The sequence below is a fragment of the Asterias rubens genome, chromosome 11, assembly GCF_902459465.1.
Source record: "Asterias rubens chromosome 11, eAstRub1.3, whole genome shotgun sequence".
Taxonomy (NCBI): domain Eukaryota; kingdom Metazoa; phylum Echinodermata; class Asteroidea; order Forcipulatida; family Asteriidae; genus Asterias; species Asterias rubens.
The window spans coordinates 8,681,897-8,709,099 of record NC_047072.1 but is presented as its reverse complement, the minus strand read 5'-3'; the positions used below and the strand labels follow the sequence as shown (position 1 = coordinate 8,709,099).

The following is a 27,203-nucleotide window of genomic DNA, read 5'->3' as shown; positions in this document are numbered from 1 at the left end:
TTTTGGGTAATAGCACGGCATTCGGTAACAAGCACACCGCCGTCTATATACGCCTTAATTTCATGTTGGATTTGCATCGGGGATAAACAATATTAATGTAGGTTTTACCTCTTTAAAACCAATGTGTGTTTACGCAGTACTTTCCTGAGCTAGTGGCAAACAAAATCAAAGGCATATTGCATTACGTGGGTGGGATTCGAACCCACGACCTTTGCAAGTCTAAAGGAGGGACTTTTTCACAATTTTAAATTTCCTGCTTCAATGCCAGGGGTTGATTTCACAAAGAGTTAGAACAAGTTATAGTAAGGACTAGTCATAGGAGATATTAAAAACAAAGGCTAGTCCTAAAGTCAGGCTCGTCCTAACTCGAGGTAAAGCCAGTCTAACATGTAACCCGTTGTTAGAAAAATATTTGAAAACAAAAATTTAACCGAAACTCGAATTATTTCTCTAAACTGTGCTTTAACCATTAGTTTTACATCATCAGATGGTTGGCACACGCTATTGGACTCATACCAAGTATAACATTCAATACACTGGATAATGGTTAATAATAGTACAAAATATTAACAATAACAATTGCACCAATAGTTTACATATATATATATCGTATAAATTTCATGGACTAAGGCACTTTAGAGTTATATTAGTAACAAATTACAAAGCAAAATTATAAAACAAAGTATTCAAATGTTCACACGATTTCAACAGGTGGTAATTAGGATTTCAAAGGGAAGACAATCTGTGCGCATTTCTCTCTGCAATGCCCCTCCATGTTTAACTTCTGCAAAGTAGTTGCATTCGCACAAGAAGAAATTCTCATGGGACGCTTGTCTTTTGTTCCTCGTGAGAACACAGTCTCAACCCCATTTCCGCTTGTCTATTGGTACAGTGTGATACAAACGCGAAACTGATCCAAACACTCATGGGAACAGCAAAATAAATATCAAGGGTTGTTTGCTTGTGATTATCAAAACTACAGAAGAAAAAAAAAAAAAATGGGATCTCCACTCTTATGTTGACTATATAAAGCGGGTTTTCCGTACAGTTTTTTTTGTGTTATTTTATTATCTGTTTTTGTTTGATTTGATTTTGATATCATATGGCAATTTCGAAATCAAGGCTTGGGCACGGGTTCTGGCTTCTGTAAATTTGGAAAACATATGTAATATACAGGTACGGTGCAGGACTTCCAACAGGCAGATGGCGAATCAGCTGGAACAAAAGTAATGGGTATTGAAAATTCCCTATTAAATCAAACCTCACCATAGCTAGTTACAAAATCATTTTAAAAACCAACGTCATTCATGACTGCCCTGACTTCAGACCACCAAAAGGCGAGTAGGAACTCAAAGTAAACCTCAACAAGGACACCATCAAGTGGATTGAAGTCTCTAAATTATAAAATGAATTACACTCAATCTTCACCTTGGTCGCGAGATCAAATGAAAGAAGAAGAAGAAGACGACCCACAAGCAGCTAGACTAAGGACAGTCACGCTACATGTATGTTGCGATAAGGAGATACCATCATCAAGCAGCCACATCATTCATGACTGCCCTGACTTCAGACTACCAAAAGGCCAGCACGGACTCGAAGATCTCGATGAGGATGAGGATACCATCAAAGTGCTTGAAATCACCAAACTAGCAATATAATTACACTCAATGTTCACCTTGCTCTAGGGATCAAATGAAAGTAGAAGTGAACCCAGAAGCAGCCAGACTAAACACAGTCACGCTATGTTCACCTGTGACTTCCCCAACCAGAATTCAATCTGAACCCCTCACTAGCAAATACACAGGTTGCTTCCAGAAGAACTTTTCTCATGCAATATCACGTAACCCGACACCAGCCATATTCAACATGACATTTTGAAAGCAAATACATTCGATGGTTCAACATTTAACCATGGTAACCAGGGTAAAAAAAAACAGCATTCTCATTAATGTGGGTCAATTATTTGATGACTTCGGATGAAGGCATTCTTCAACTGTACTTTTACAATATTTTTTTCAAAATGAGGGGTGATGTTCTGTTTGCTTGTGTACATGACACCCCACACCCGCAAACATACATTGTCTTTAGAATTGCTCCTTACACCCAGAGGGAGGAAGTCCACCACAACAACCAGCACACATACACTCCATGGATGGGTTATTGCACTGTAGTTTGTTTTAGATTTGGTACTCCTTACATTGCCTGTAGTCTAATTGCTCAGAGGGAGTAGGCGTAACTGTTGAACCAGTCTGGACGAACATTTCATCTATCTGCTGCTGTTTAATTATCTCCACCCAGTACTGGAAAATGAGCACACAAATAAAAACCCAATCACATTAGAAAACTAAAATACTGCAAATTAAAACTAACTACGAAGAATTGAATTAAAGGGAATATATTTAAAGATCAGTATTCAACTTGGTGTATCCCAACAAATGCATAAAAGTTAAAATCTATGAAAATTTGAACTCACTTGGTCTTTGAAGTTGTAAGAGAATAATAAACAAAAACACCCTTGTTGCACTACTTTGTGTGTGCTTTCAGATGGCTAAAACTGACTTCATAATATCAAAATGAGAGCACTTTACTGAGACTTTAAAGAGGCACTGTTGTCCTGATCTAAGTGAGCCTATATGGCCAGACACTCAATTCTGATCTCCCACCCAGTTACTGCACACGTGCATGATAACAATGACAGTGCCCTTTAAAGCCTTTGATTGTAATGTAGTGGTCAGCGCGCGCACACATAATACTTTGGGAAGAATTCATGTTACAAATGTCCAGCCACAAGTAGACTCATGATCATGAAAATGGCCCTAGAAAAACCAGAGACTTATTGCCCTCTGAAACAGTCAAAAAAGGAATGGAAACGAATCAAATCATACAAAAAAACAACATGGTAATCCAGTGTTTGGCTACTGTATGAGTTAAAAGCAAACAAATTGTTAGTTTCCCTCGCAAGTTATCATCAAACTGACCGACTTCGTTTCATTTAAGACTCATCAAGTCAGAAAACACTTGCAAATCATGGCCACTACAACCAAACAGAAAAAAAATATATTGCGGCGTAGACAAGATGTAAATACCAGCAATGGCAACGGAAATCCATAATTTTTTTAATTTCAGAGCTGTTTGGCTGTACAGACCTTCAGAAACTCATTGACAAACAGCATGTCTTACAATTCATTTGCGAAAAAGCAGGCCATACGATTAATTGACAAAAAGCAGACCTTACAATTAATTGACAAAAAGGCAGGCAGGCCTTACATTTAATTGAGAAAACAAAAAAGCTGGCCTAACATCTAATTGAAAAAAAAGCTGGCCTAACATTTAATTGACAAAAAAACTGGCCTAACATTTAATTGAAAAAAAAAGCAGACCTAACAAAGTAATTGACAAAAGGCAGAAACCCTCAACATGAAACTTCAAGAGTGACATAAAAACTCCTGACTTTCCCCATCCTGAGATGGATATATGAGAAAAAGGATTAAATGTACACATTATAGTCTGGTATAAAAGGCAAAATTCTGCCAGTGCAGAGATAAACCCCTGGAAATCCCTCATCGAGTAAAGTGGACAAGTAAATCCCCCTTGTCAGTAATTAGTGTTGACCCATTAAGGTCTAGTTACACAATATCGTATATTATGACCTGTACATGTACTGGGTGAAACAGCACGAATTGTTGACAATGTACAGTCATATAATACACGTATATGAATGTATGAGAGGTCTAGAGAGTTCACCCTATTAGGGGCGGGGCCTGAATGAGTGATTGTAAGGGAGGCACTAAAGTAACAGGGGTGTAAGGGGGAGGGTGTGTTACATTATCACATACACTCTATGGGGTGAAACAGCACGAATTGTTTACAATGTACATTCATATATACACGTACATGAATGTATGAGAGGTCTAGAGAGTTCACCCTATTAGGGGCGGGGCCTGAATGAGTGATTGTAAGGGAGGCACTAGAGTAACAGGGGTGTAAGGGGAGGGTGTGTTACATTATCACATACACTCTAAGGGGTGAAACAGCACGAATTGTTTACAATGTACATTCATATATACACGCACATGAATGTATGAGAGGTCTAGAGAGTTCACCCTATTAGGGGCGGGGCCTGAATGAGTGATTGTAAGGGAGGCACTAGAGTAACAGGGGTGTAAGGGGAGGGTGTGTTACATTATCACATACACTCTAAGGGATGAAACAGCACGAATTGTTTACAATGTACAGTCATATAATACACGTATATGAATGTATGAGAGGTCAAGAGAGTTCACCCTATTAGGGGTGGAGCCTGAATGATTGTGAGGGAGGCACTATAGTAAGTGGGATGGGGGTGTTACATGTAGACGATATTATCACAATACGCTTTATGGTTAGGATAAAATAGCATGAAAACACAAGTAAGTTGTCATATACACAATATGAGAGGTCTAGAGAGTTCACTCTTTCAGGGCCTGAGTGAGGGAGGCACTAGAGTGGGTGGGGTGTTGGGGGGGGGTGGGTTACACACATCTATATTATAAAGAGCGTAAATCGCATGGGCGCCGCCATGTAGTTTTCACGTTAAGTGGTGCCCACACCCTGCTAAAATGATGCGTCCTGCTGATCAAACACCAGACAGTGAATCCGGTGCTCTTAACCGCTCGGCCATGACACGTGTGATAAAGGTCTATAACAATGATTTCTCTCATTACATAAACCCTATGGGCATCTGGTGATTGTTGGATCCAGTTTGCTGAAAGTGAACGTGTCTGACTCTAGAACTACTCTCCAGACATTACAAACAGGGTAGGGTTAGTTCAACGAGAGTTCACAAGAAACAAATATGACATAATATGCAAAGAAACTTGTGGATTACATCATTTAGACAAAAGTCAGAGGAGAGTAAGCCAAACTTGTACTTACCCGTATGATATCAGCATCTCCTTCTGCTACACCAAGCTTGCTAAGGTAGACATTAGACTTCGCTAACATTTCACTAATTGTTCCATCATTCCTGCAATACACAAAAAAAAAAAACTAAACTTATTCACTTATTATTTTTACATTTCTTTAATACAGTATAATATTTGTTATGTGCATTGTTGTTGTCTTTTCCTGAAGTATTAATCTTTTGTATGAAATGACATGATTCTCGACAAGTTTGGAACGACCATGATCAGCAGAGTGTGGGTTCGAGTCCCAGTCGAGGCACTTATGTCTTTGAGCTATGCTTTACCATAATTGCTTTGTCATTTGGATGGGACATTAGGTTGAACATGTAGGTTTGGTTAGCAATGGTAGCGCAAGTAAAAGAACTCAGAACATCAGAAGTAACTTGAGCATGGTGTTGCTCACATCCTAGGTGATGCAAGCCCTCGTAATTTGACAAATACCTTTAAAGGATTCGAGTACTTTTTAAAAATGTCCACAGATTAACATTAAACTTACAGGGTTTGAAGAGAATGATGGTGGAAAGCTTCCCTTCAAATATTACTAACTAAGGTTGTGTAGTTTTTGAGGAATGAGTAAAACAAGTCACAAAATAATTTTCGTCTCATGAGACCAAAATGATTTTAGCATGTAAAATCCCCTTAACCAGTAATGATATTATACCAAAACCATAGCATAACTGGTTAAATCATTTCTCAAAAACTACAGACCCGCAGTAAGTAAAATTTCAAGGGAAGCTTTCTACTATCATAATCTTCAAACTGTGTAAGTTTAATGTGAATCTGTGGACATTGTGTTTTTTGTTAGGAAAAAGTACATATACCCTTTAAGAATTATGTAACATGCAGTTGAAGACAATGGTTGTATGACATTATATATTTATCATGAACTGCACGTTTATGAGCTATATTTCCGAGCACTGTAAGCTAAGCTTTAAATGATGAACATGGACAAAAAGACGAAGTCAGCCACAAGCATAGAAGACACAAAATACAAAGGTCAATACCAACAGAGATGATCAATTAGTTGAAATAGAGAGGGGATTTGCTATGGGTAGCGAGGAGGCAAGACAACAGGGCCCAATTTCATGGCTCTGCTTAACGCCAAATTCTGCGCTTACGAACACGATTCCCCGCTTACGTGCAAGCGCCGAATTTTTGCGCTAGCCTTATAAGCGTAGAATGCCTAGTAAAGTGGAGTACGCACGCGCAGAAGCCAAAATTCGCCGCTAACCCGTGAAATAGGCTTGCCGTAAGCACAGAATTCCCTGCTTCCCCAAGCGTCGATTCTGTACTTACGGTAAGCAGAGCCATAAAGTTGGGCCCTGGTTAACTACCAGACTCACAGACAAGGACAAGCAGGAGAAGAAGATGAAGACAAAACTAGAGGATGAAATCACTTCATTTATGAACACAGCAGAAGGGAGAGTGGAAATCGCTGAAGAATGGCTCTCCACCCAACAAGAAGACGATCAGAGACAATCCAAATGTCAATATGAAACCAATGGTTCTTTTCAGAACCACCCCAACTCATTTAGAGGTTATCGTTACATGGTGTTACTGCAAACCTGGTCACCGTGGTCAAGTGGTTAGACTGCAGAACTTGCAATCACAAGGTTGTGGGTTCAAATCCCCAGCTAACCGCTGATTTCACAATGACTAGATTAAATATTGTCGTCTAGTTACTGAATCACAATTTCTTGATTTGTTCAACTATTCATAATCATAGACGTTAAACCAATGTTTGTGAGAGAGATTGGTTGTTGCCAGCTTGGTGTTTATATCCCCTTGTGGGAGTTTGCCGAGTTCCCTCAATGGGAAGATCATCTAAACAAACAAACACCTTACTGTATCATATTTCCACCGTGACAAGTTTCAAATCCTACTTAACAAGGGATGAGTTCAGCCTGATGGTGATGGTGATGAATGCTCCCATGTTTTTTACAACGGGCAAACTTTAAAAAAGTCTGAGTTCATATCAAAGTTTGACACTTCTCATCCCCACGCTCAAAAGCCACGCAAATGCAAGTCAAGTGGTTAGCTGATAAGGCTTTGAAAGCTCATGAGAAGCTTCTGGGAAAACGAAACAACCGATATAAGGACCAACCTTGTCGGAACCGTTTTCTTCGGCTCCGTTTTATGGATTTTGGATCTTGGGTAAGAAAGAGGTACATGTACAATCATGCAGGAAAAACAATTAAAGTCAAAGAGAACAACAAAATGAACAAACAATAGTACAGTAAACTATTTACCAACAACGACGAGTGTACTTTGAATGTCTCATTTTTAATTCAGATTCGCCACTTTTCTATCTTTTTTTAAAGATTTAACACAAGTTTTTTATTTCAGAATTCTTGAGAAACTGTATATATTTGGTTTTTGGTATTTATTATTGCCAGGTAGAAACTGTTCTTTAAAGTACTATCTTTATCTTTAAAGTACAGTAGATTTATCAGTTCTTAAAAGACCGGTCCTGAATTTTAACTACTACCCCGCAATGGTAGAAAAATCGGACTACTACTTCAGCTTATAGGATGGATTATAACCAATACATTTACTACAGCAGAGTGATTTCTTAGTTTGTCTTAATGTTTCGACTAGCTTGCTCTAGTCATCATCAGGGGACTTGTATGGTGTTGCCAATAAGAGCAGAAACAAGGCCGTTTAGTTATGTTATTGTAATTCTTTAAATACGGGAATCAATGTGTGGTGAAGAGGTTTTCAACTAGTGGTTTAATCCAAATAATTTACCTCGACTTCGTCTCGGTAAAATTTTCAAGAACCAGGCCTTGACGGGTTTAAACCACTAATTGAAAACCGATTCAACACACTTTGATTCCCATTCATAAATACCTTTTCGGTCAAAAACATCTTCCATTTTTTTGTCAAAAAGTAAAATAAATGCAAAAATTATAATTGTTAAATGATTTCTTTCAACACAACACCCCTCCAGCTATGAAATGGTAAGGCCCTCGGGTAAATAACTCGCGTGATGTGGCACAACTGTTTCAGCCGTTGCTCTCGACCAATAGGAATGAAGAAACTGTCTTATAAGAACAGGTGCAAGGTCGCGTGTCACGCCCATGAATTAACACTTTTTACCGGTCATAAACAAAGGTTTATACACACCCACGTGACGCGCTCTCCACCAATAGGAATAGCGAAACTGTCTGAGGTATTTATGAATAAGTTTTTGTTTATTTCCCGAATGTTTTAGTCCTATATAAATTGAGATGGTCAAGTTGTTGAGATAACATTTATGCAAGAAGAATAGTCCGCAATTTTGGAATACAAACTGAGCTATCCAGCCCTATTTTGGCAACTCCCTATCCTGTGCATGTAGATAAAGTGCTTTATAAGAACAGAGTATCTTATTATCTTTAAAGGCAGCGGACACTATTGGTAATTGTCAAAGACTAGTCTTCACAGTTGGTGTATCTCAACATAGGCATAAATAACACACCTGTGAAAATTTGAGCTCAATCGGTCATCGAACTTGCGAGATAATAATGAAAGAAAAAAACAACATTGTCACACGAAGTTGTGTGCGTTTAGATGGTTGATTTCGAGACCTCAAGTTCTAAATCTGAGGTCTCGAAATAAAATTCGTGGAAAATTACTTCTTTCTCGAAAACTATGGCACTTCAGAGGGAGCCGTTTCTCACAATGTTTTATACCATCAACCTCTCCCCATTACTCGTCACCAAGAAAGTTTTTATGCTAATAATTATTTTGAGTAATTACCAACAGTGTCCACTGCCTTTAAACCGTTAGTGACTTACTCCGGCAGTGGTTGGAATGGTGGTGAGTTGAGCATGAAGGAATGGTGGTAGACAAACGCCTTGGCGGCTAACTCGGAGAATATACAATGGATGAAGCCAATGTAGGCTTGGTCACTTCGGAAAGACTTGTAGCTCTTAATAAGTAGATTCAGGTAAGACCCCTGCACAAGATCAAAACATAAAACAATGGTTTTGAGAAAAACACACTTGGAAAGTTTCTGGGGTGGATTTCACAAAGAGTTAGGACTTGTCTTATCCCAAGTTAGGACCAGTTACTCGTCCTAACTTAGGACTATCCATGCAATGTGTATATCTCCTAGGACTAGTCCTAAGTTAGGACGGGTCCTATCTCTTTGTGAAATCGACCCCTGGTTATGGGTCAGCCCTTAGCAGGCATGACTACGTAGCTCTAAGAAGAAAAAAGGTAGGAATCTTTATCGAGTACAACCGCTGACCTAAAGTCAAGTGACCTAATGGTGTTGGCTTTTATAGACTTCAGGCTGATTATCAACAATTTTGCTGAATTTGTTGAGGGACAAAATATGTTCTTGCATTGCTTCTTCGTGGTCTAGAGGCAATGCAAAGGTCATGGGTTGGAATCCCACCCCAGTGGTTTGCCTGTGATTATTTTTTCTCACAGAACTCGGGGAAGTACTGAGTTATACAGTGCTTTATACACGTTGGTGTTAGGGTAAAAAAACAAATTAAGATGACAAAAATATCGGATATCAGATCTTAGAAATATCATGCCTGCATTAAAACCATTATACACTTTCGGTACAGAAAAAAAAAAAGTGCACAGATTTACAAATAACTGACAGGGTTTACAGAAGGTAATGGTGAAAGACTTCTCTTGAAATATTATTCCACGAAATGCTTTACTTTTTGAGAAAACATGAAAACAATATCAATTCTCGATAGCGGACACATGTCATGACACGAGGAAACGTGCGGGTTTTCCCGTCATTTTCTTCCGACTCCGATGACCGATTGAGCCTAAATTTGCACAGGTTTGTTATTTTATATATAAGTTGTGATACACAAAGTGTGGGCCTTGGACAATATTGTTTACCGAAAGTGTCCAATGGCTTTAAAGAGCGTCTCAAGAGCACACATGCAACTTTCTTACTGCAAAAAAAAAAAGAGCCAATGGCCAATCCCACTTACATTATAGGGTGGGGTTGACAACGTGCTGTTGTCGTACTCAAAGATGGTAATATGCTTTTGTACAGATGTCGGAATGACTGGCATGGCTGATTTGTGTCTGGCAAGACCGACTAGCTTCATCTGTTTCAGATCAGCTTGGTGTAGTGGACGGGTGTGCCATGGGACGACCAGATGATACTTACTGCAAAGTCAAGAAGGAAATCAAGTTTGTATATTATGACATATAGCTTTTGTTGTATTGTATTTATTGTTAATATAGACCTTTCTTTAGCCATGTCACAGCCCGAGATTTTTTGTGCACTACCAATCCTGGTACATGGGACCTACACGTACGGCATAATGTCCCATCCAAAGGACAAAGCAATTATTGTAAAAGCGTCTTGCTCAAGGATACAAGTGGCATGACCAGTACTCGAACCCACACTCTGCTGATCAGAAACGCCAAAGCTTGATTGCTTGGTTCCTTTTCACCACTCAGCCACCACACGCCAAATGTTGTCGATAAAGTAATTACAGACAAGAAACACACAAAAGGGGACCACTTTGCATTCGTCATGGGGCGTCATGGTGTAGGGAGGTGGATTCAAGATCTGTAAACTACATAATGTGGGCTCGAATTCTGGCCTGGTCAGTCGAAAGACTTGTCTTGTGTCCTTGTCTTGTGTCTCTCAACCCAGGAGTGGCATCCTTGACGAAATTGGGCATGGGGTGGATTTCACAAAGAGTTAAGATTAGTCTTATCTCGAGTTAGGACTAGCCTTACGTTTCTAATATCTCCTAGGACTGGTCCTAAGGACATATAGCACTAGTCCTAACTCTTTGTGAAATCGACCCGTGGATAATTTTAATTCATCAGTAAGACAGAATCCTCCTCACCTGGAATGGCCTGGAACAAACAACCAGAGTGTTCTGATCAGACTTGTGACTTCCCTGTAAAAAGAAGAAGAAATAAATGTCAGTATAAAGCCAGGGCCAATGTCAAAGAGCTGCTTCTATAAGTGCAGAAAGTAGCTAAGCCTGACAAAAATTATGCCTACCAAAAAAAGGTTACAAGCAAAAACACTATAAGTGCAGAAAGTAGCTAAGCCTGACAAAAATTATGCCTACCAAAAAAAGGTTACAAGCAAAAACACTGTGTCTGTAAATGGTATCCTGTTCATTTCTGCTTAGCAGACAACTGTGTACTAATTTCTGCTTTTTTAACAGCTTTAAGAAATTGGTATCTGACCTGTAGTAAGACTTGAGGCTTTGCTTAGTGCAGGGCTATAAGGGGTACCCAATCTGCCATATGGACTATTTACTATAAATGTATAAACTGTAATACCTCAACTAAAAGAAAAGGAAAAAAGTGTGATTTTACAATTGATAAGTTGTTCCACCCCTTGTCTGTAATCAATTACCGGTATACACTTAAAATACCATAGCATAAATGTACACATCATCATGTCAACGCAAACAAATTGCATCTCCTAAAATAGCATTTATGTTCTAGTGAGATTGAAAGTATATAACGTTGTACACATGTATATCGCTTCAACTAACCGAGATGTACATAAAGCCTAGAGTGTTCACACATAAAAAAGGTGGTGAGGTATGACATTTTTGTGTTGACCATTCTCATGCGAGAAACAACGATGTTGCAAAATTGAGATACAACAATTTCTCAACAATGCGGCAACATGTATCACAATACATTAAGTTACACAAATAGACAAATTAAAGCAAGTGCGTAATTATCAAAAGGGAAGGGGGGAACAATCCACAAGAAGGGCTGGCAGCTCAAAAATGTTACTGGTCCAGAAATTTTGGGACCTTTTTTAAATAACATAAAATAAATTTACAAGGGGATAATCCTATAACAAGCATCTTCAAATGATTCAAAATTATAAAGTACACACTTCACATACATTTCATAACATAGCATTTCAAAATTATTATTTTTTTATTATTCATGGTTCATTCAATTTGGTTGCCATTCGCAAAAATTATATTGAATTACAAATTTAAAAAAGTACATACAAAATCTTACAGCAAAATGTACAACAGAAGTATAGAATGAAAGTTTAGTTTAAAAAAATATACCCAAATCATGTGAATGCAAGTATAATTTGAACAGATAGAATAAAAAGGAGGAGTGGAACGCACAATAAAACATGTGTATGCCCACATAAACAAAGAAATACATTAAATAACAAATAATAAAACAATGGAAAAATGATTTTTATGTGAAGTTGTTATCATTTCGATGACTGCAAAAAATAGTTAATGGGCCGACGCTTGCTAGGGTTGAAACAACAGGCCGTCAAATATTTGTTTTGCATTTATTGGTTAACAGTTTGCAACAGCTAATTCTATTTTCTCCTTTAGATAACTGTTATTAGTACCAACTTTGAAATGATAAGATTGAAACAAATACTCAAAGATTAGGTTTAACTTACTTTTCAAAGCGTGGGTGAGATAGAACAACAACAGGTCTACCAGAGAGTAGTGCATAGACAAGATGAATGGCAAATGTGTACTGACCGATGATGTTACGGACACCAGATCCTGAAATAGACAGACACCATAACAAACTAAATCACTCAACCCTAACATCAGATCAAGGTCCATCCCCCACAGCAAGTTAAGCCCGGTTCATACTTCCTGCGAATGCTTCGTGCGATGCGAATTTCATTGCGTCACAAGGGGAAATGGAGCGCATACCGATTGTTGTGACACCAAAATTCGCTACGCATTCGCAGGAAGTATGAACCGGGCTTTAATGCATACAAATTGTATCTGTACTTTTATGGAATTACAGAGTACATGGTCAACCCTCCTACTGTTAAACCACTAAATTCAATGAAGGATGAAAGATGGCAGCAATTAACAGGATATCTTGCGGTGACTGTAAAGACACAATACTCAGTCAACCCTCTTACTGTCTGACCAGTCAATATCATCTCAGTGTTTGATTGATCGGTGGTGAATATATCTACATTGTAAAGTCAACCATCCTACTGTCCGGCCATTCACTTTTGTTTTGAACAAAAGCTAAAACTTGCCAGCCTGCATAACAATTAATGCGGTGAACGCATCTATGCATAGATAGTTAAAAATAGTTTTAGCTGGCACAAAGATTTTTCGCTACTTAACTGCATTATTAATCCTTCTTGCAGGCGGAAACTTAACTCTGACCTTCATGCTCTGTTTCATACTTTGTCAGGATGGTATGGGGGTCAGGGTTATCATGTTTCTTTATTTGCATGTTTATGTCCCTTATTTTGTAATTTTTGATGTAATTTTGATAAATCTTTTTATCTTCTCCATTTTTTGAGGTTTTGAGGGGAAAAAATATAAAAAATATGCACTAATAATTACACACAGGTAAAGTAAGCTCCGCACACAAATGGGCCACCACGCTTAAACCACACACCTGAATGGATTCAATTGGTTGGTCAACTCGCTGGAAAATGGTATCTAGAGTAGGAGGAATGATGGTCAGCTGTCCGAACCCAGTCAATACTAACCTGGCAAGCACGTATTGAAGCTGTTGATTCTACTGGCATAGCTTCCTACAGATACTTTCTGATGTCTCCTGACGATATACGAATCAGAACACGGTGGAGGATTCACAGAATCTGGGACTGAAGCAAAAAGAATGCAAACATTATTGGATGTAATCATCATCATCAAATCGAGGGAACTAAACATTTCTGGCAACGCTCTCCACTGATCTCTTAGCTCCATGATGAAGCGGTTAATGCAAGAGTCCCGCTCCTGGGTGTCCACATTATTGTTGTATATTTGGTTTGCGATAACACGATGTGTGTATCTACTTGCCAGGTAGAGTTTGTTCTTAGAGAACTGTCTTGCTTTATGCTACTGCCGCGGAGTAGATAATCGGAGGTTCGGGAGACTTCTCAGTTCTGAAAAGAACTGTCCTGCTTTTTAACTATTACCAGGGCGGATGGTATAGAAAAATAGACTGGACTACTACTTTAGCTTATAGGATCATAATTAACTGTACTGCCGCGGAGTCAGTTCTGAATTGGTCTCAACGTTTCGACTAGCTTGCTCTAGTCATCGTCTGGCAAGTAGATACACACATGGTGTTACCGCAAACCAAACATACATTGATACCTCACCATGCAATGCCTCAAATCCTATACACATTATTGTTGTTGCAGGATACCCTCTGGATCTGTTGCAATGTTGTATGAGGCGCCCAGAGTAGAACTAGTTGAGCCAAAGTAGTTGGATGTAATACTAGCATCAAACACAGAGAATGATAAATTTTGTATCCCCTTTACACCGATGTGGGATAAGCACAAGGTCGGTGTTTTTATTAGACCGGCAGGACAAAACTTTAAAGGCATACTTCTCGTGTACTCAGGTGGGATCCGTGCTTTCCAGTGTCCTGCGGAAACTAACCTAGGGCTAAACTACCCGGGCGGGAATCGAAACAACAATGTCTGCATTTAATTAGGGCATCAAGCTGTAGATCCAATGTATTAGGATAAGAATAGCGCGTAAAAGAGCCCACAGCCCATCGAGGAAGAGTAGGGGCAGACCCAAAAGTTTCTGGTTCACATAGCAAGCACCCTTGTTTACATGTTTTCTATGGCTTACGAGCTACATGTACAATGATTAAGTTCACTTAAGTTCAGGCATCCTTGGCTTCATTACCAGAAAAGTATAATATTAACAAAAGAAAAAAATTACCTTGTGAAAGATCACCCCCGCAGGATGAGGTAGATGGAGAGTTGGAATCTGCCGTAGCATCATGAGCTGCAACTTCTCCTGCTGAAGCGGCATCATCAATTTCATCCGAAGGGGTGTGCACTACCCGGTTGAAGTACTTGTGCCGATGTGCGGGTGAGGCTGACATGTCTGGAGGAAGTTAGACAAAAAAACAATTTATTTCCATTTGTGAGAATCAATGCGGACTACTAAGACAGATTTTGAAGCTTTTTTGATTTATGAGACTGATTTATGTAGGGTTTACACGGTGCTATGGTGCTCTCGGCAACCTCTGCCAGAAACACCAGAACGAACCCCTTCTCTTAGTGATAAGTGCACTGGTTCCTTTTTGTACAATACACAACCACAGGACAAACAGCTTAGAACCCATCCGAAGGAAAAGGCAATAATGGTTAAGAGATTTGCTCAAGGACAAAAGTGTCATGACCAGAACTCAAACCCAAACTCTGCTGACTAGAAACGCCAACGCTAGAGTCCAGTGCGCTTGACCACTCACCCACGACACACCAGGCCTACATAGAAAGACTATACAACAGGCCTGGAATATCACCTTAAAAAGGGCAAGGCTAGAGTCCAGTGCGCTTGACCACTCACCCACGACACACCAGGCCTACATAGAAAGACTATACAACAGGCCTGGAATATCACCTTAGAAAGGGCAAGGCTAGAGTCCAGTGCGCTTGACCACTCACCCACGACACACCAGGCCTACATAGAAAGACTATACAACAGGCCTGGAATATCACCTTAGAAAGGGCAAGGCTAGAGTCCAGTGCGCTTGACCACTCACCCACGACACACCAGGCCTACATAGAAAGACTATACAACAGGCCTGGAATATCACCTTAAAAAGGGCAAGGCCGATTCCATAGTAATAATAACAATAATAGTGGCTTCTTATATAGCGCTCAGGTCCGTCACGCAGTGACGCTCATGGCGTTTCAACATTATCATCCCTGGTCACTGGGCCTTAAATCATTCCTTAAACCATCTCAGCGCCCTGGGGAGTATACAGCCTGTGCCGCCAAATATGTAGCGCAATCAAGGCTAATCAATCACATGAACCAACTCTGCCCTCGCAGGTACCCATTTACCCCTGGGTGGAGAGAAGCAATTGTAGTGAAATGTCTTGCTCAAGGACACAAGTGTCACGACCGGGATTCAAACTCACACTCCGCTGAACGGAATCACCAGAGCTCGAATTCGGTGCTCTTATCCGCTCGGCCACGACACCCCATATTGCAAAAGGTCACTTCCATTTGAACATCTTAAAGTGTTTGGGAAAATGTTGAAAGGGCACCAAGGCCAAGACAGGACAATGAAGACCATGGTCTCTATGGCCTTCGTGGAATTCCAGGCCTGCTACAACTTAGTCCTATTTGAAAGACAAGTTCTAACCTGTCGATGAGGAATACTCGGATTCTCTGGAAGCGAAATCCAGATCCAGCCAGGAGCCGTCGTCTGATGAGATGATTAATCCGTTACCCGTTTGCTTCTTTGGGATACTTGTTACCTCCTCGTCCTCGCTGCTCTCGTCGGGACTCTCAGTCACGTCATAGTACAGTGATCTGAGCAATTGGAGAGACAAACAGTGATTACTGTGATCAGAATCTACACAGAGCCCTCGTGTGGTGCTTGGTTTAACAGTGTAGCACCAGTGCATACAAAGCTGTTGATTTTGATTTAGGGGAAAGTTCACCTTTGGTTTTTCAAACCTTTGCCTCTACTTTTTAGGCAATGGTTTAAAATTAAATGTAACATGTCTGGAAAAAGAGAAAAAAAACCTGAAGTAAAAACCAACTTCGTGGCTCTTTTGGTAACAAGTGATATCACAAGTTACAAGGTCTATTACAATGCAGAGAGTACGCCACGATTTCTCATATCGGTGAAACTCCATTAAATCAACAGCCACCACATAAAGACCAGCCTTTTGTCAAGGCCTCTGTAGCATGGACAGCTCCATTGCTATTCCCAAGCGACTGGAAGGGCAACCTCGCATCAATGGCATTTTACAACTCATTTTTGGTTTCTTATGTTTTTCTATATAAATCTTGACTTTTGCTACCATATCAAACATAATATACGCCTTTCTTAATATTTATGCGCGAGGTACGTCACAATGCTGATCCAAAACGAGATGATGGGCGCAGCCACTGCAAGTGATGGGGGACGTGTGCCCATAGCCTCATTTTGGGTAAGAATTATGACGTCATGCATAAATATTAAGAGAGGCGTATCAGAAGCAACGGGGTCAGCGGGTCAGCATACATTAACAAACTATGCACACTGCCTGTGAAAACAGCAATCACCCACCTTGCATTCATTTATAAAATGCTTATGGGAAAGTCAGCGCCTTTATTGGTTTATTGTGTTCAGTACTTTGCATACAAGTTTCGATTAATGCGCGTTTCATAAAAGGGCCACACAACTCCTGAATGTGGTCTCCCCTTCCAGTCGCTTGGTATAGGCTACTGAAGGAGAGTACTTACTCCATTGATGCGTATGCTGTACCAGGCACAAACTTGGCTTCAAAGCTAGATGAGTGCAATTTAGACAACACTCTCTCCTCAAATGATGGACTACTCGCTGCGGGCGATGTATTCTAAAAGGGAACAAAGATTTGCAGAGTAAGTAACTTTGAATTCCCAGAGATTCTGAGTGAGAATTTACCTCTTTTTTAAAAACTACGTTAATTCAGAGGGAGCCGTTTCTCACACCTTTTACACTAACTGTCAACAGCTCTAGTTACCAAGTAAGTTTTTATGCTTATAATTATTTAGAGTAACTACCAATAGTGCCTTCAAGCGTCGAAAGCAGCTAAGCCCAAAACAATTAAATAATAATGTTTACTAGAGGTTATTTGTAATTTTGTTTCAACTGGACAGATATTTACAATATCTTAGTTCTGAACTTAGATGTTCAACTGAAACACCTCATATTAATTATTATTAGCCTTCATACCATGTTCTGTTTGAGCGTTGTCCCGCAGTGCCTGCCTGCGTTGTACTCATCATGAAAACTTCCATTCACACACTGCCTGTATCAGGACAAAAAAACAACAAAGTGCAATCAGGACAACAAAACAACCAAGTGGAATCATAAAGTCTTATCAGATTTCAGCAGAGTTGCCATCAAGTCTTTCACAGTAAGTCTCAAGTCAAGTCTAAAGGATCAAGTTTCAAATCATTGGGATCTAGTCTAAATTCTTTGGAATCAAGTCTCAAATCAAGTCTTAAGTCTGCAGGATTAAGTATCAGGTCTTTTGGATCAAGTTTTAAGTTCTTTTGATCAAGTGTCAAATCAAGTTCTAAGTCTTTGGAATCAAGTCTCCAGTGTCAAGTCCCAAATCTTTGGGATCAAGTCTCCAGTGTCAAGACGCAAATCTTTGTGATCAAGTCTCTTGTCAAGGCCTAAGTTTTGGCATGAGGACCAAGTGTCAAGTTCTTGGGATCAAGACTCAAGTGTTAAGTTGCTAGTCTTTAAGAGTTAAAGCCTCATAATACACACTCACTTGGTTAACACAAATTATACATACGGAAGGTACATGTAGGTGTGATTGAAATAAATGAAGACAAATTGTAAAGCTTGAACCACTGCATTAAAATTGATGAAACGAAACACTTACATATCAACAAGATGAACAAAGTTGGTAGTAATAGACCTGCCGATAGTAAGCAGAGATGACGCTGGCTCTACTAGCCTGGACTCTCTCCTCTCCATATGTAGAACTACATAATTACGACTCAAATGCTACCAAGATAAAAACCATCCAAATATAGGGATAGACAATGTAAAAGACAAGTGTTTTTTTCCTTCAAAATTTTGGGTGGCTGGGTCAAAAGAAATAACTGAAATTCAAAGTTCAGTTTTTACACACACAAATTTATAGATTGGGGTTCGGTCCTCAGTTGTGCCATAATTATAAGGTTTCTTTGAGCAAGACATTTAAATCATTGCTTTGTCCTAAGGAAAACAACTTTGTGAAAAAGGGTCGTGGGTTCGAATCCCACTCGAGTAACATGCCTGTGATATTTTTTCACAGGACTCGGGAAAGTACTGAGTATACAGTGCTAACACACATCGGTGTATGGGTAAAAACAAAATTAATATTCTTTATCCCCGATGCAAATTTAACACCTCTTATATCGTTGCGGTACCCGCTGCCAAAATATAGGATTCGAACTGCCTCTAGCTACCGGGCAACCTCGGTAGTCTAGTTGGTAAGACGCTGCTCTAGAATTGCAAGGGTCGTGGGTTCGAATCCCACCCGAGTAACATGCCTGTGATATTTTTTCACAGGACTCGGGAAAGTACTGGGTATACAGTGCTAACACACATCGGTGTATGGGTAAAAAACAAAACTAATATTCATTATCTCGATGCAAATTTAACATATCTTATTTGTGAAAATGGGAAATTAATAACACAACCTGATTGCTAAGCACTGTTTACATTGTATATGGTGTGCAAAACATTGTAAAAAAATTGTAAAAATACAATTAAGTCAATCATGAAAATGCAATCATAAGTCAATTGTGAAATGGCAATTATAAGTTACTGTGAACGAGCAAATAAGTCAACTGTGATAATGCTATTCAAGTCAACTTTGGTCGAAAAACAACTAAGTCAATAATAAAAATGCATATAATATAGACAAAGTGTAATCATACAATCAAGTCAATTGTAAAAATGCAAAGAATATTGTGAATGCAATTAAGTCCATTGAAAAAAATGCAATTAAGTCAGTAATATGAATGAGCAATTAAAAGTCGTTTATGAAAATGCCATTATGTATTAAAAGTTAAGTTTGATAATGCAATTTGTAAGTTCATGGTGGAAATGCAATTATAAGTAAATTTAGAAAATGCCACAAGAACATTCATGAGACACATGTAAAAAGGCAATTATGACAATTGTGAAAACGCAATAAAGTCAACTGTGAAAATGCAATTGTAAGACAATTGTAAAAGTGCACTTCAGACAGTTGTGAAAATGTACTACAATGCAATAGATGCAGAAAACTTGAAAGTACATTTCAATAAAAAATGAAAACACCGTGGCGTACTTACATGATGTATTTTGCGAACGCTGTTCAGCCCAGCTTTGTACCCCCAGCCACACAGCTCGTGCAGAGTCCGCAGTCGTATATCAAACTTCCGGAATCCATCCACTCGGATCATCTGTGGGACGTGCTGCGTATCCGTCTCTAAGGATGACGTCAGATCAACGATGCTATCACAAGTACTGACTAGGAGGTAATGGGACGCAAGAACAAGGCTTGAGAAATTAAAACGTTACTAAGACGAGACCAAACCGGCTCTTTTCAGAGCCACCACTCCTTCAAAAGAGATTTTACCCATGATTGTACCCGCAAGTTCACTATTCATATTTTATAATTATAGTTACTCTTAAAACATTACTGTTAGGAAAGCTCATACATTAAAGACACTAGTAATTCAGTTTTCTCACTTGGTGTATCTCAACATACGCACACAATAACAGAAGAAAAAACACCCTTGTCACACAGAGTTGTTTGCCCTTAGATGCTTAAATTTGAGACCTCAAAATCAAATTCTGAGGTTTCAAAATCAAATTCAAATATTTTAGTGAGAAATAACTTATTTCTTGAAAACTCTGTTACTTCAGAGGGAGCCACTTCTCACAATGTTTTATACTATCAACATCTCTCCATTGAGTAGGTTTTTATGCTAACAATTATTTTGAGCAATTTTTTTTTATCCAGTGCCTTTAACCCTAGTCCTTAAACTGCCTCAAACCGCCAAGAAGTTTGACAGTACAGTTGAGTAAACTTCTATGCACAACTTTTCATGTCTCCAAAGTTTACGTCACACACAAATAATATTTCTTCATTTGATTTGTCTTATGTTTCGACCTCAAAGCATCAATATGGTAAAGGAAATCAGGGAGAAATTTAGAATTACATAAAACATAATAGGGAGAAGAGTCTTTATAACATTGTTTTAACAAAAGCCATTTGATTTGCAGTCAACACAAAACAGTTAAACGAGTAGAACACAAAGGCAAACAAACAACTCTTACTTCTCTTCATTCTTCTCTGATTCGATTGCACCAACAATTTGTCGTCTCCATCGCTATGGTAACCTTCCTCGTGGACGCTTGTTGAGTATCTGTGTGCTCTGGATTTGGCTAATCTCTGAGTAGTTGCTAATTCTTCTAATCTACGAAACCTTGCCTCAAGCTTCGGATTCACCTGTAAAAAGTTGTAACAATACAAACAAATTAGGGTTGAACAAAGGAAATTTGACTGGAGCAGGATTTTAACCCCCTGAAATTGAACCCCCTGAAAAAAAAAAAATTGACAAAATAGGGAGATTGGCAAAATAATCCACAGGTCGTTGGTTATAATCCCGCTCTAGTCTATTCTTCTTATACTATAAACAGATCGATCATTGCTCACGACCAATTAAGTTTTTATGTTAACAATTATATTGAGTACTAGGCCTGGGCGAATTATTTGAATATCCGGTTAATGGCGAATAGGTTTTCCTATCCGTAACCGTGAATGCCTTTTTTTCTTAACCGGATATCCGCATAGCGCGAATACCTAATTATAAACCGGATAGTTCTGCAATTACAACCAAGTAACCGGATATACTTTAATATCCGAATATCCGCGGCATCGGGCGACAACTGATATGAATGTTTTGTCTGAATCCTTATGAAACTTCTATTAAGACAGCAAAAAACAGCATAAATTAAGTATTTAACTATGCTCACCTCCGTGAACAGTTAAAACAATGACATTTCCGACGTATTTTGTTCAAAGATTACAAAAGTTTTCCTTCACATAGAGTCAATCACGATCAAAAAAAAAAGCAAATCGCCATCTTTAAATTAGATCAGGTAATTTTTATGAATGAACCGAGTGACACTGTCTAAAACTAATATCAATCCACCCATAAGATCTCATTCACAAACGAACAGCGCCCTCTAGCGGCAAAACAAAATGTTTTTTTTATATTTTTATTTTTTTTAAATAGCGCCCTCTAGCCGCCAAAAAACTATTCAAATATCCGGTTAATTTCGAATAGTTGGCCAGCGGTAACCAAATAACAAAATTTCACTATTCGCCCGGCACTATTGAGTACTTAACAATAGTGTCCAGTGCCTTTATTGTTGCAGGTGTCACAGAAAACATGGTGGTGCGCCAAGCAGTATTTTCTGCTTGACAGCTTTAAGAAACTGGGGCCCAGACATGCCAGAACACAAATGCTTGAATCCATAACACCTTTTCTCCATGCACTTGCATTTGTTATATATATGTATGCATTTGTAACCAATGCGGAACCGATGTTTGGAACCGGAAACCCTTAGAACAAAAAAGGTGTATTTACCAACTCTGGGGCCACGGCTCGCAGGATGTCATCCACTTCATCTAGCCCCTTCTCCAATGCCTCCAGCTGCTGGTGTAGCTTCTGCTTTGCTTGGGCGTCTTGACAGAGAGGTGAGCCCCGCTCAGATGTGATCTCATCGTCATGATGCTGAGGTGGATGCTGAAGTGATACACTCCCTGAGAGATCAAAGAATGGAGTTAGGAACAAGTAAATGACATAAGTTTAAAACACCATGAAAGAGAAAATAAAAGTAGTTGTTGCAGGGTGTCGTGGTCGAGCGGATAAGAGCACCGAACTGAAGCTCTGGTGATTCTGTTCTGTGACATTTGTGTCCCTGAGCAAGACACTTAACTACATGCTTCTCTCCACCCAGGGATAAATGGGTACCTATGAGGGCAGAGATATTTTTTGTGATTGATTTAGCCGAGAAGCGCATACTATTGCTGCACAGGCTGTTGTATACTCCCCAGGGAGCTGAGAAGGTTTTAGGAATGATTTAAGGCACAGTGACCAGGGGTAATAACGTGAAGCTTTGGGATGCCCTTCGGGTGTGAAAAGCGCTATATAAAAACTGACCATTAGTATTACTATTAGTATAAATGCAAAAACTTGATCTCCATAAGGTTGTGAATATTAAATCTATGGTTGCAATGAGTCCCCACTTTACCTATTGTAAAATGGATGTCAGCTTTCCGTCGCTCCAGATCTCTCTTGAATTGACAATGATTCCCATAGCGGAAGGATTCACTGACTTTGCTAAACTTCTTGGACAGCCATGCCAAATTCCGGATGATTTTCCTACACATTGAAAGAAAAACAAACAACAATAATGAAAAATCATGTTTGTCTCTTACAGACGAGCTGACTACACTGTTCAAAAATGTCAAGACCATATCGGTTCTTCTCGATTCTTCTCAGAACCAACCGTTCTCACCAAAAGAATTTTGATACATGGTTATTCCCGCACGCCTACTATATAGTTTTTTCTACATCTTGTTAATATTCAAAATTTACTCATTCTTCACTACCAATATGCCCCAACTTGAACACCTGTGTTTATACAGACAACTGTTGCGAACCAGAACAAATAATAATAATAATAATAATAATAATAATAATAATAATAATAATAATAATAATAATAATAATAATAATAATAATAATAATAATAATAATAATAATAATAATAATAATAATAATAAAGGAAACTTGTAATGCGCCATGTCTGCCACAGGTGACACTCCTGGCGCAGGAACCCTAACAAAGCTAACAACCGAAGGAACTAATTAAACAAAATAAACAGAAGGAGAAGCAGCTTGTGTGAAGAGGTGGCTTTTGAGTTGGTTCTTGAAAGTGTTGAAGGAAGTTTCCTTTCTGAGTTTGATGGGGAGTAACTTCCATAGGGAAGGACCAGACTGAGAAAAAGAGAGGTTTTCCCAGGAGTGATGAGAGAGGGGTATTCGGAGAAGGTTTGTGTCTGAGGAGCGAAGGCGTCGGTTCGGTTCATGGCGTTGTAGCAGCTCTTGAAGGTAGGTTGGTACTGTGCCATGGAGAGTGCGAACAAACAAGAACCAACACCTTGAAGACTATTCGCTGATGTACAGGAAGCCAGTGAACACAGAAGGTTACACTTGTTACTGACCCAAATTAGTATACATCCGCCCAGAACTTTTTCTGTAACTTGTTAATGCACCCATACATTCCGTTGTAAAGCGTACACTGTCTCATGTCTGAGAAACTCCAACGTAAGCGGGTACTCATGACTGAGCAAATCATTGTACCAGACATTATTTAAATCGAACATAGCTTATTAGGACATGGCCTCAAATCAAGGAAACTAACCTTTTATCCGATGAGATGTACGCAATGCAAAATGGTCGGACATACCCCCTGGCGATGATATCATACAAGGTAAAATGGTGCACCTGAAAATAAGGGAAAGACAACCATGAAAAAAAAAGATGTTATGAATTAAGCCTGTTCATACGCATCAGTGAGTACAGCACTTGATATAACAAAAAAAGTAGGGTTGTGCATCTACGTACTTTCCTACGTTTAACAGAACATGCTACTCACCTTTAAAACGAAAATAATGAAAGAAAAAAAACACCCTTGCACAAAGTTGGTTGGCAGACGCCTGAACAAGACTCCAGTCCTGAAGTCATTTTCAAATTCAAATATTTTAGTGAGAAATTACTTCTTTCTCAAAAACTGTGTTTCTTCAGAGGAAGCCGTTTCTCACAATGTTTTGTACTATCAACAGTTCTCCGTTGCTCGTTACCAAGTAAGATTTTGTGCTAATATTTGTTTTGAGTCTTTACCATAAGTGTCCATTGCCTTTAACCAGTATACTTGTTAAACATCCCAACTCTAAAACTATTTTGCAATCTTTCCACTTGGCAACCAATATGAAATGCTGTCTTATACCATGTATGCTAATTAAAGAAATAAGAAATTCTCACATATGCGAAGGCGGATTCTTTTGGCTCTTCCAACACGACTCCAGTATCCTCAACCAGCGTGAATGAACCACTACAAAATAATATACAAAGAGCAAATACTCAGCATTGAAGATTCTAAAGAGCTGTTTAGCTTCTCTCGTATTTGTAAAGCAAAGCTCATCAGCATCCACACCAGAATACAGGTTGTTTGAACATGGAGTTAGATATAGACGTGTTACATACTAGACCACCGCTGCAGTGTACCTGCTGCTAAAATATAGGCAGGCCTGATACTTCACGGAGGCAACAAAGGCGATTGCCTCCGTGTCCCCTGGTCATTGCCTTGGTGCCCTTGAAATGCTCCAGTACAAATTTACAATTTCCTCATAGGGTGCCCTTTACCAAAAAGAAAATGCCTTGGTGCCCTTGCCCTTTCAAAAACAAAGCATACAGCCCTGTATAGGGTTTGAACTGTCTCTAGGCAATCAGGCAATCTTGGTGGTCTCGTCAGTAAAACACTGCTCTGGAATTGCAAAGGTTGTGGGTTCGAATCCCACCCAAGTGATATATCTGTGATAATTTTTTTTTTAAACAGAACTTGGGAAAGTACTGAGTATACTATAGTGCTAACACACTTCGATGTATGGGTAAAATCAAACTAATTGTCTACATTGTTAGTTTCAACTTACCCTGATCTGACAACGTTGGTAGCATTGTAGTCAATGGCCATTATCTTTAGCGCAAAGTCATTCTGCTCAAAATCACCACCAGAATCCTTGGGCACTGTCATCTGCACAACACAGAAAGGACAGAAATCCAAAATGTAATCCAATACAGCAACAAACATTTTGGCTAACTTTACCGGGGATTAACAAAGTGTGTCATGAGGGGTTTTCCTGGTCTTGACATTTTGTGTCTTTAAAAACTAGCCTATTTTCCTTCAGATGGGACGCAAAGCTGGATGTTGTGTACGTATGCACATTGAAGAACCCAGTGCACACATCCTTAAAAGAAGGGGGTTTGTCCCGGTTTTTCTGGCATGGTTTGCTGCAGACTGACCACGGCACCTTACAAGGTGCCCATAAGCAGGGGGGGTCGAAGTTTACAGAAAATACATAGCAGACCTGGGCCCAATTTCATAGCGCCGCTTAGCGGCCGATGCCGGCTTACTGCGCAGATTCTATTTCATAGCACTTCTAACCGTAAGCACACGAAAAGGCATGCTAACCTTCCGGTGCTAACCGCATGGACATAAATGACGTCACAATGCAAATCCACGGTAAACATGCAATACGGCCGCCCAATTTTTCTGCTACAGTAAGCACGCAAATTTGCTAACCGGTAAGCAGCGCTATGAAATTGGGTCCTGTCCTACAACAAAGGTTCTACAAAAAATGAATAATATTATTATTATTATTATTATTATTATCTCACCACTGGTTTGGGGCCTTCCAGTTCTGAGAACTCACACACCAAGACGAAATCGCCCTCGAACGTCGGACTTGACTGCCAGGGATTGGGCGGCTTGTACGTTGAGATGATCTCATCCGAGAGAGGCGGCTTGGATTTCAGGAAAGCCTCCTCATCAGCTCGGGAGTCGTAGAAGTTAACGTCCCCTTGGACATGGCGATGGGCCAAGGTGGCATAACTACCGAACATCTTGAAGTCTTAACCAGGCTAGTACTACGTGAACTTATATTAAGTATCTTGAGGCATTGAAGGAAGACGGTGGATTCAAAGTTTCTCGGAGGTAGTTGTTGCCTCAGCATTATGATGTCAACATATTAAATTACACGCTGGAGGAAAAACAAAATGAAACAGGTGAAATGCATTTACTTGCAGGTCATTGAATAATATTAATAATGAACATTCAGGTTAATGTCTTAATCTAAAAGTCAGAGTCACCACCCCCCCCCCCCCCCTTCTACAGAGTTGCTCCATGTATGAGTTTGAGTCGCTTCACAAAGTGACGCGCAAGATTAATTTTTTCATCTGTAAAAGTAAGATATAGAAGAGTTGGTAATATACAAGTTAAATATAATTTTAAAAAAAAACTAAAAATTACATGCTTAAAAGGATAACAATCTATACATCCCACTAAATTGCAATAATTAAGTAGGGCTTGAAATATAAAAATTACAAAAAATTTTAAACTTAACATTGAAATAATAAAACTAAATAATTTATTAAATATAAATCCCATGCCCATTCTGCCATTCATTATTTATATGAGAATAACTAGAATAACTACCCAAAGAAAAAGAAATGGCGACTTTGAGAGGGGACGACTTTGAAAAGTGAGGTCGACTTTTTACTATAGGGCAAATTTTGAGTGGGCGACATTGGCCTTGCTGTAGTGGATGGGGACGAGTTGACTGGCATGACTGGTTTCTTCACATTCTTTTTGCGCGCTGGGTGCTGGGAAATGTAACAAACGAACGTTGACTTTTTAAGGCTTTGATAAGTAAGCCCCGTCCATATAAACGAAGTTTTCAGACCCTACGGTCAGATGGGTTTTAAAAACAATATCAATACCGTACCTGTCCGTGTGTGAAGAGTGAACTTCTCCATTAATTTAGCTTAGCCATTTGTCGCCCATTCAATGTTGATAAACAGTACACACCCGTTCAGCGTGTCGTGCGTGCCCTTTAAGTGCACCGGTCCGGAATCGCGGATTTCAGCCGGAACAATATGATACTCCAAACTATATTGCCTTATATATCTGAGACCAAATAAAATTTGGAATAAATCTAA

The 27,203-nt window shown here is 39.3% G+C and overlaps 1 protein-coding gene across 1 annotated transcript; it reads right to left on the bottom strand.

The window, feature by feature from the left end:
• Positions 1-218: 218 nt before the first annotated feature.
• Positions 219-27,063, bottom strand: LOC117296778 (guanine nucleotide exchange protein smcr8b-like). Its single transcript, XM_033779825.1, has 21 exons — positions 26,990-27,063; positions 25,884-26,245; positions 25,139-25,239; positions 24,471-24,540; positions 23,851-23,933; positions 22,676-22,806; positions 22,009-22,184; positions 20,693-20,864; positions 19,702-19,880; positions 18,258-18,382; positions 17,594-17,669; positions 17,122-17,234; positions 16,031-16,200; positions 14,594-14,761; positions 13,399-13,515; positions 12,328-12,436; positions 10,766-10,819; positions 9,890-10,070; positions 8,723-8,883; positions 4,915-5,005; positions 219-2,300 (listed from the first exon to the last, which is right to left on the bottom strand). Exons 2-21 carry the CDS (start codon positions 26,106-26,108, stop codon positions 2,178-2,180), a joined length of 2,625 nt encoding a protein of 874 aa, XP_033635716.1. The 5' UTR covers positions 26,109-26,245; positions 26,990-27,063; the 3' UTR covers positions 219-2,177.
• Positions 27,064-27,203: the final 140 nt, after the last annotated feature.

Bases quoted from the DNA above. Each gene is read 5' to 3' on its own strand.
- LOC117296778 (XM_033779825.1), bottom strand. From the start codon at position 26,108: ATGTTCGGTAGTTATGCCACCTTGGCCCATCGCCATGTCCAAGGGGAC. The intron at 12,437-13,398 runs GTTAGTATTGAC...TGTCTATTTCAG, and splicing joins CTTCAATACGTGCTTGCCAG to GATCTGGTGTCCGTAACATC. The intron at 2,301-4,914 runs GTAAGTACAAGT...CTCATTTTCCAG, and splicing joins GAGATGCTGATATCATACGG to TACTGGGTGGAGATAATTAA.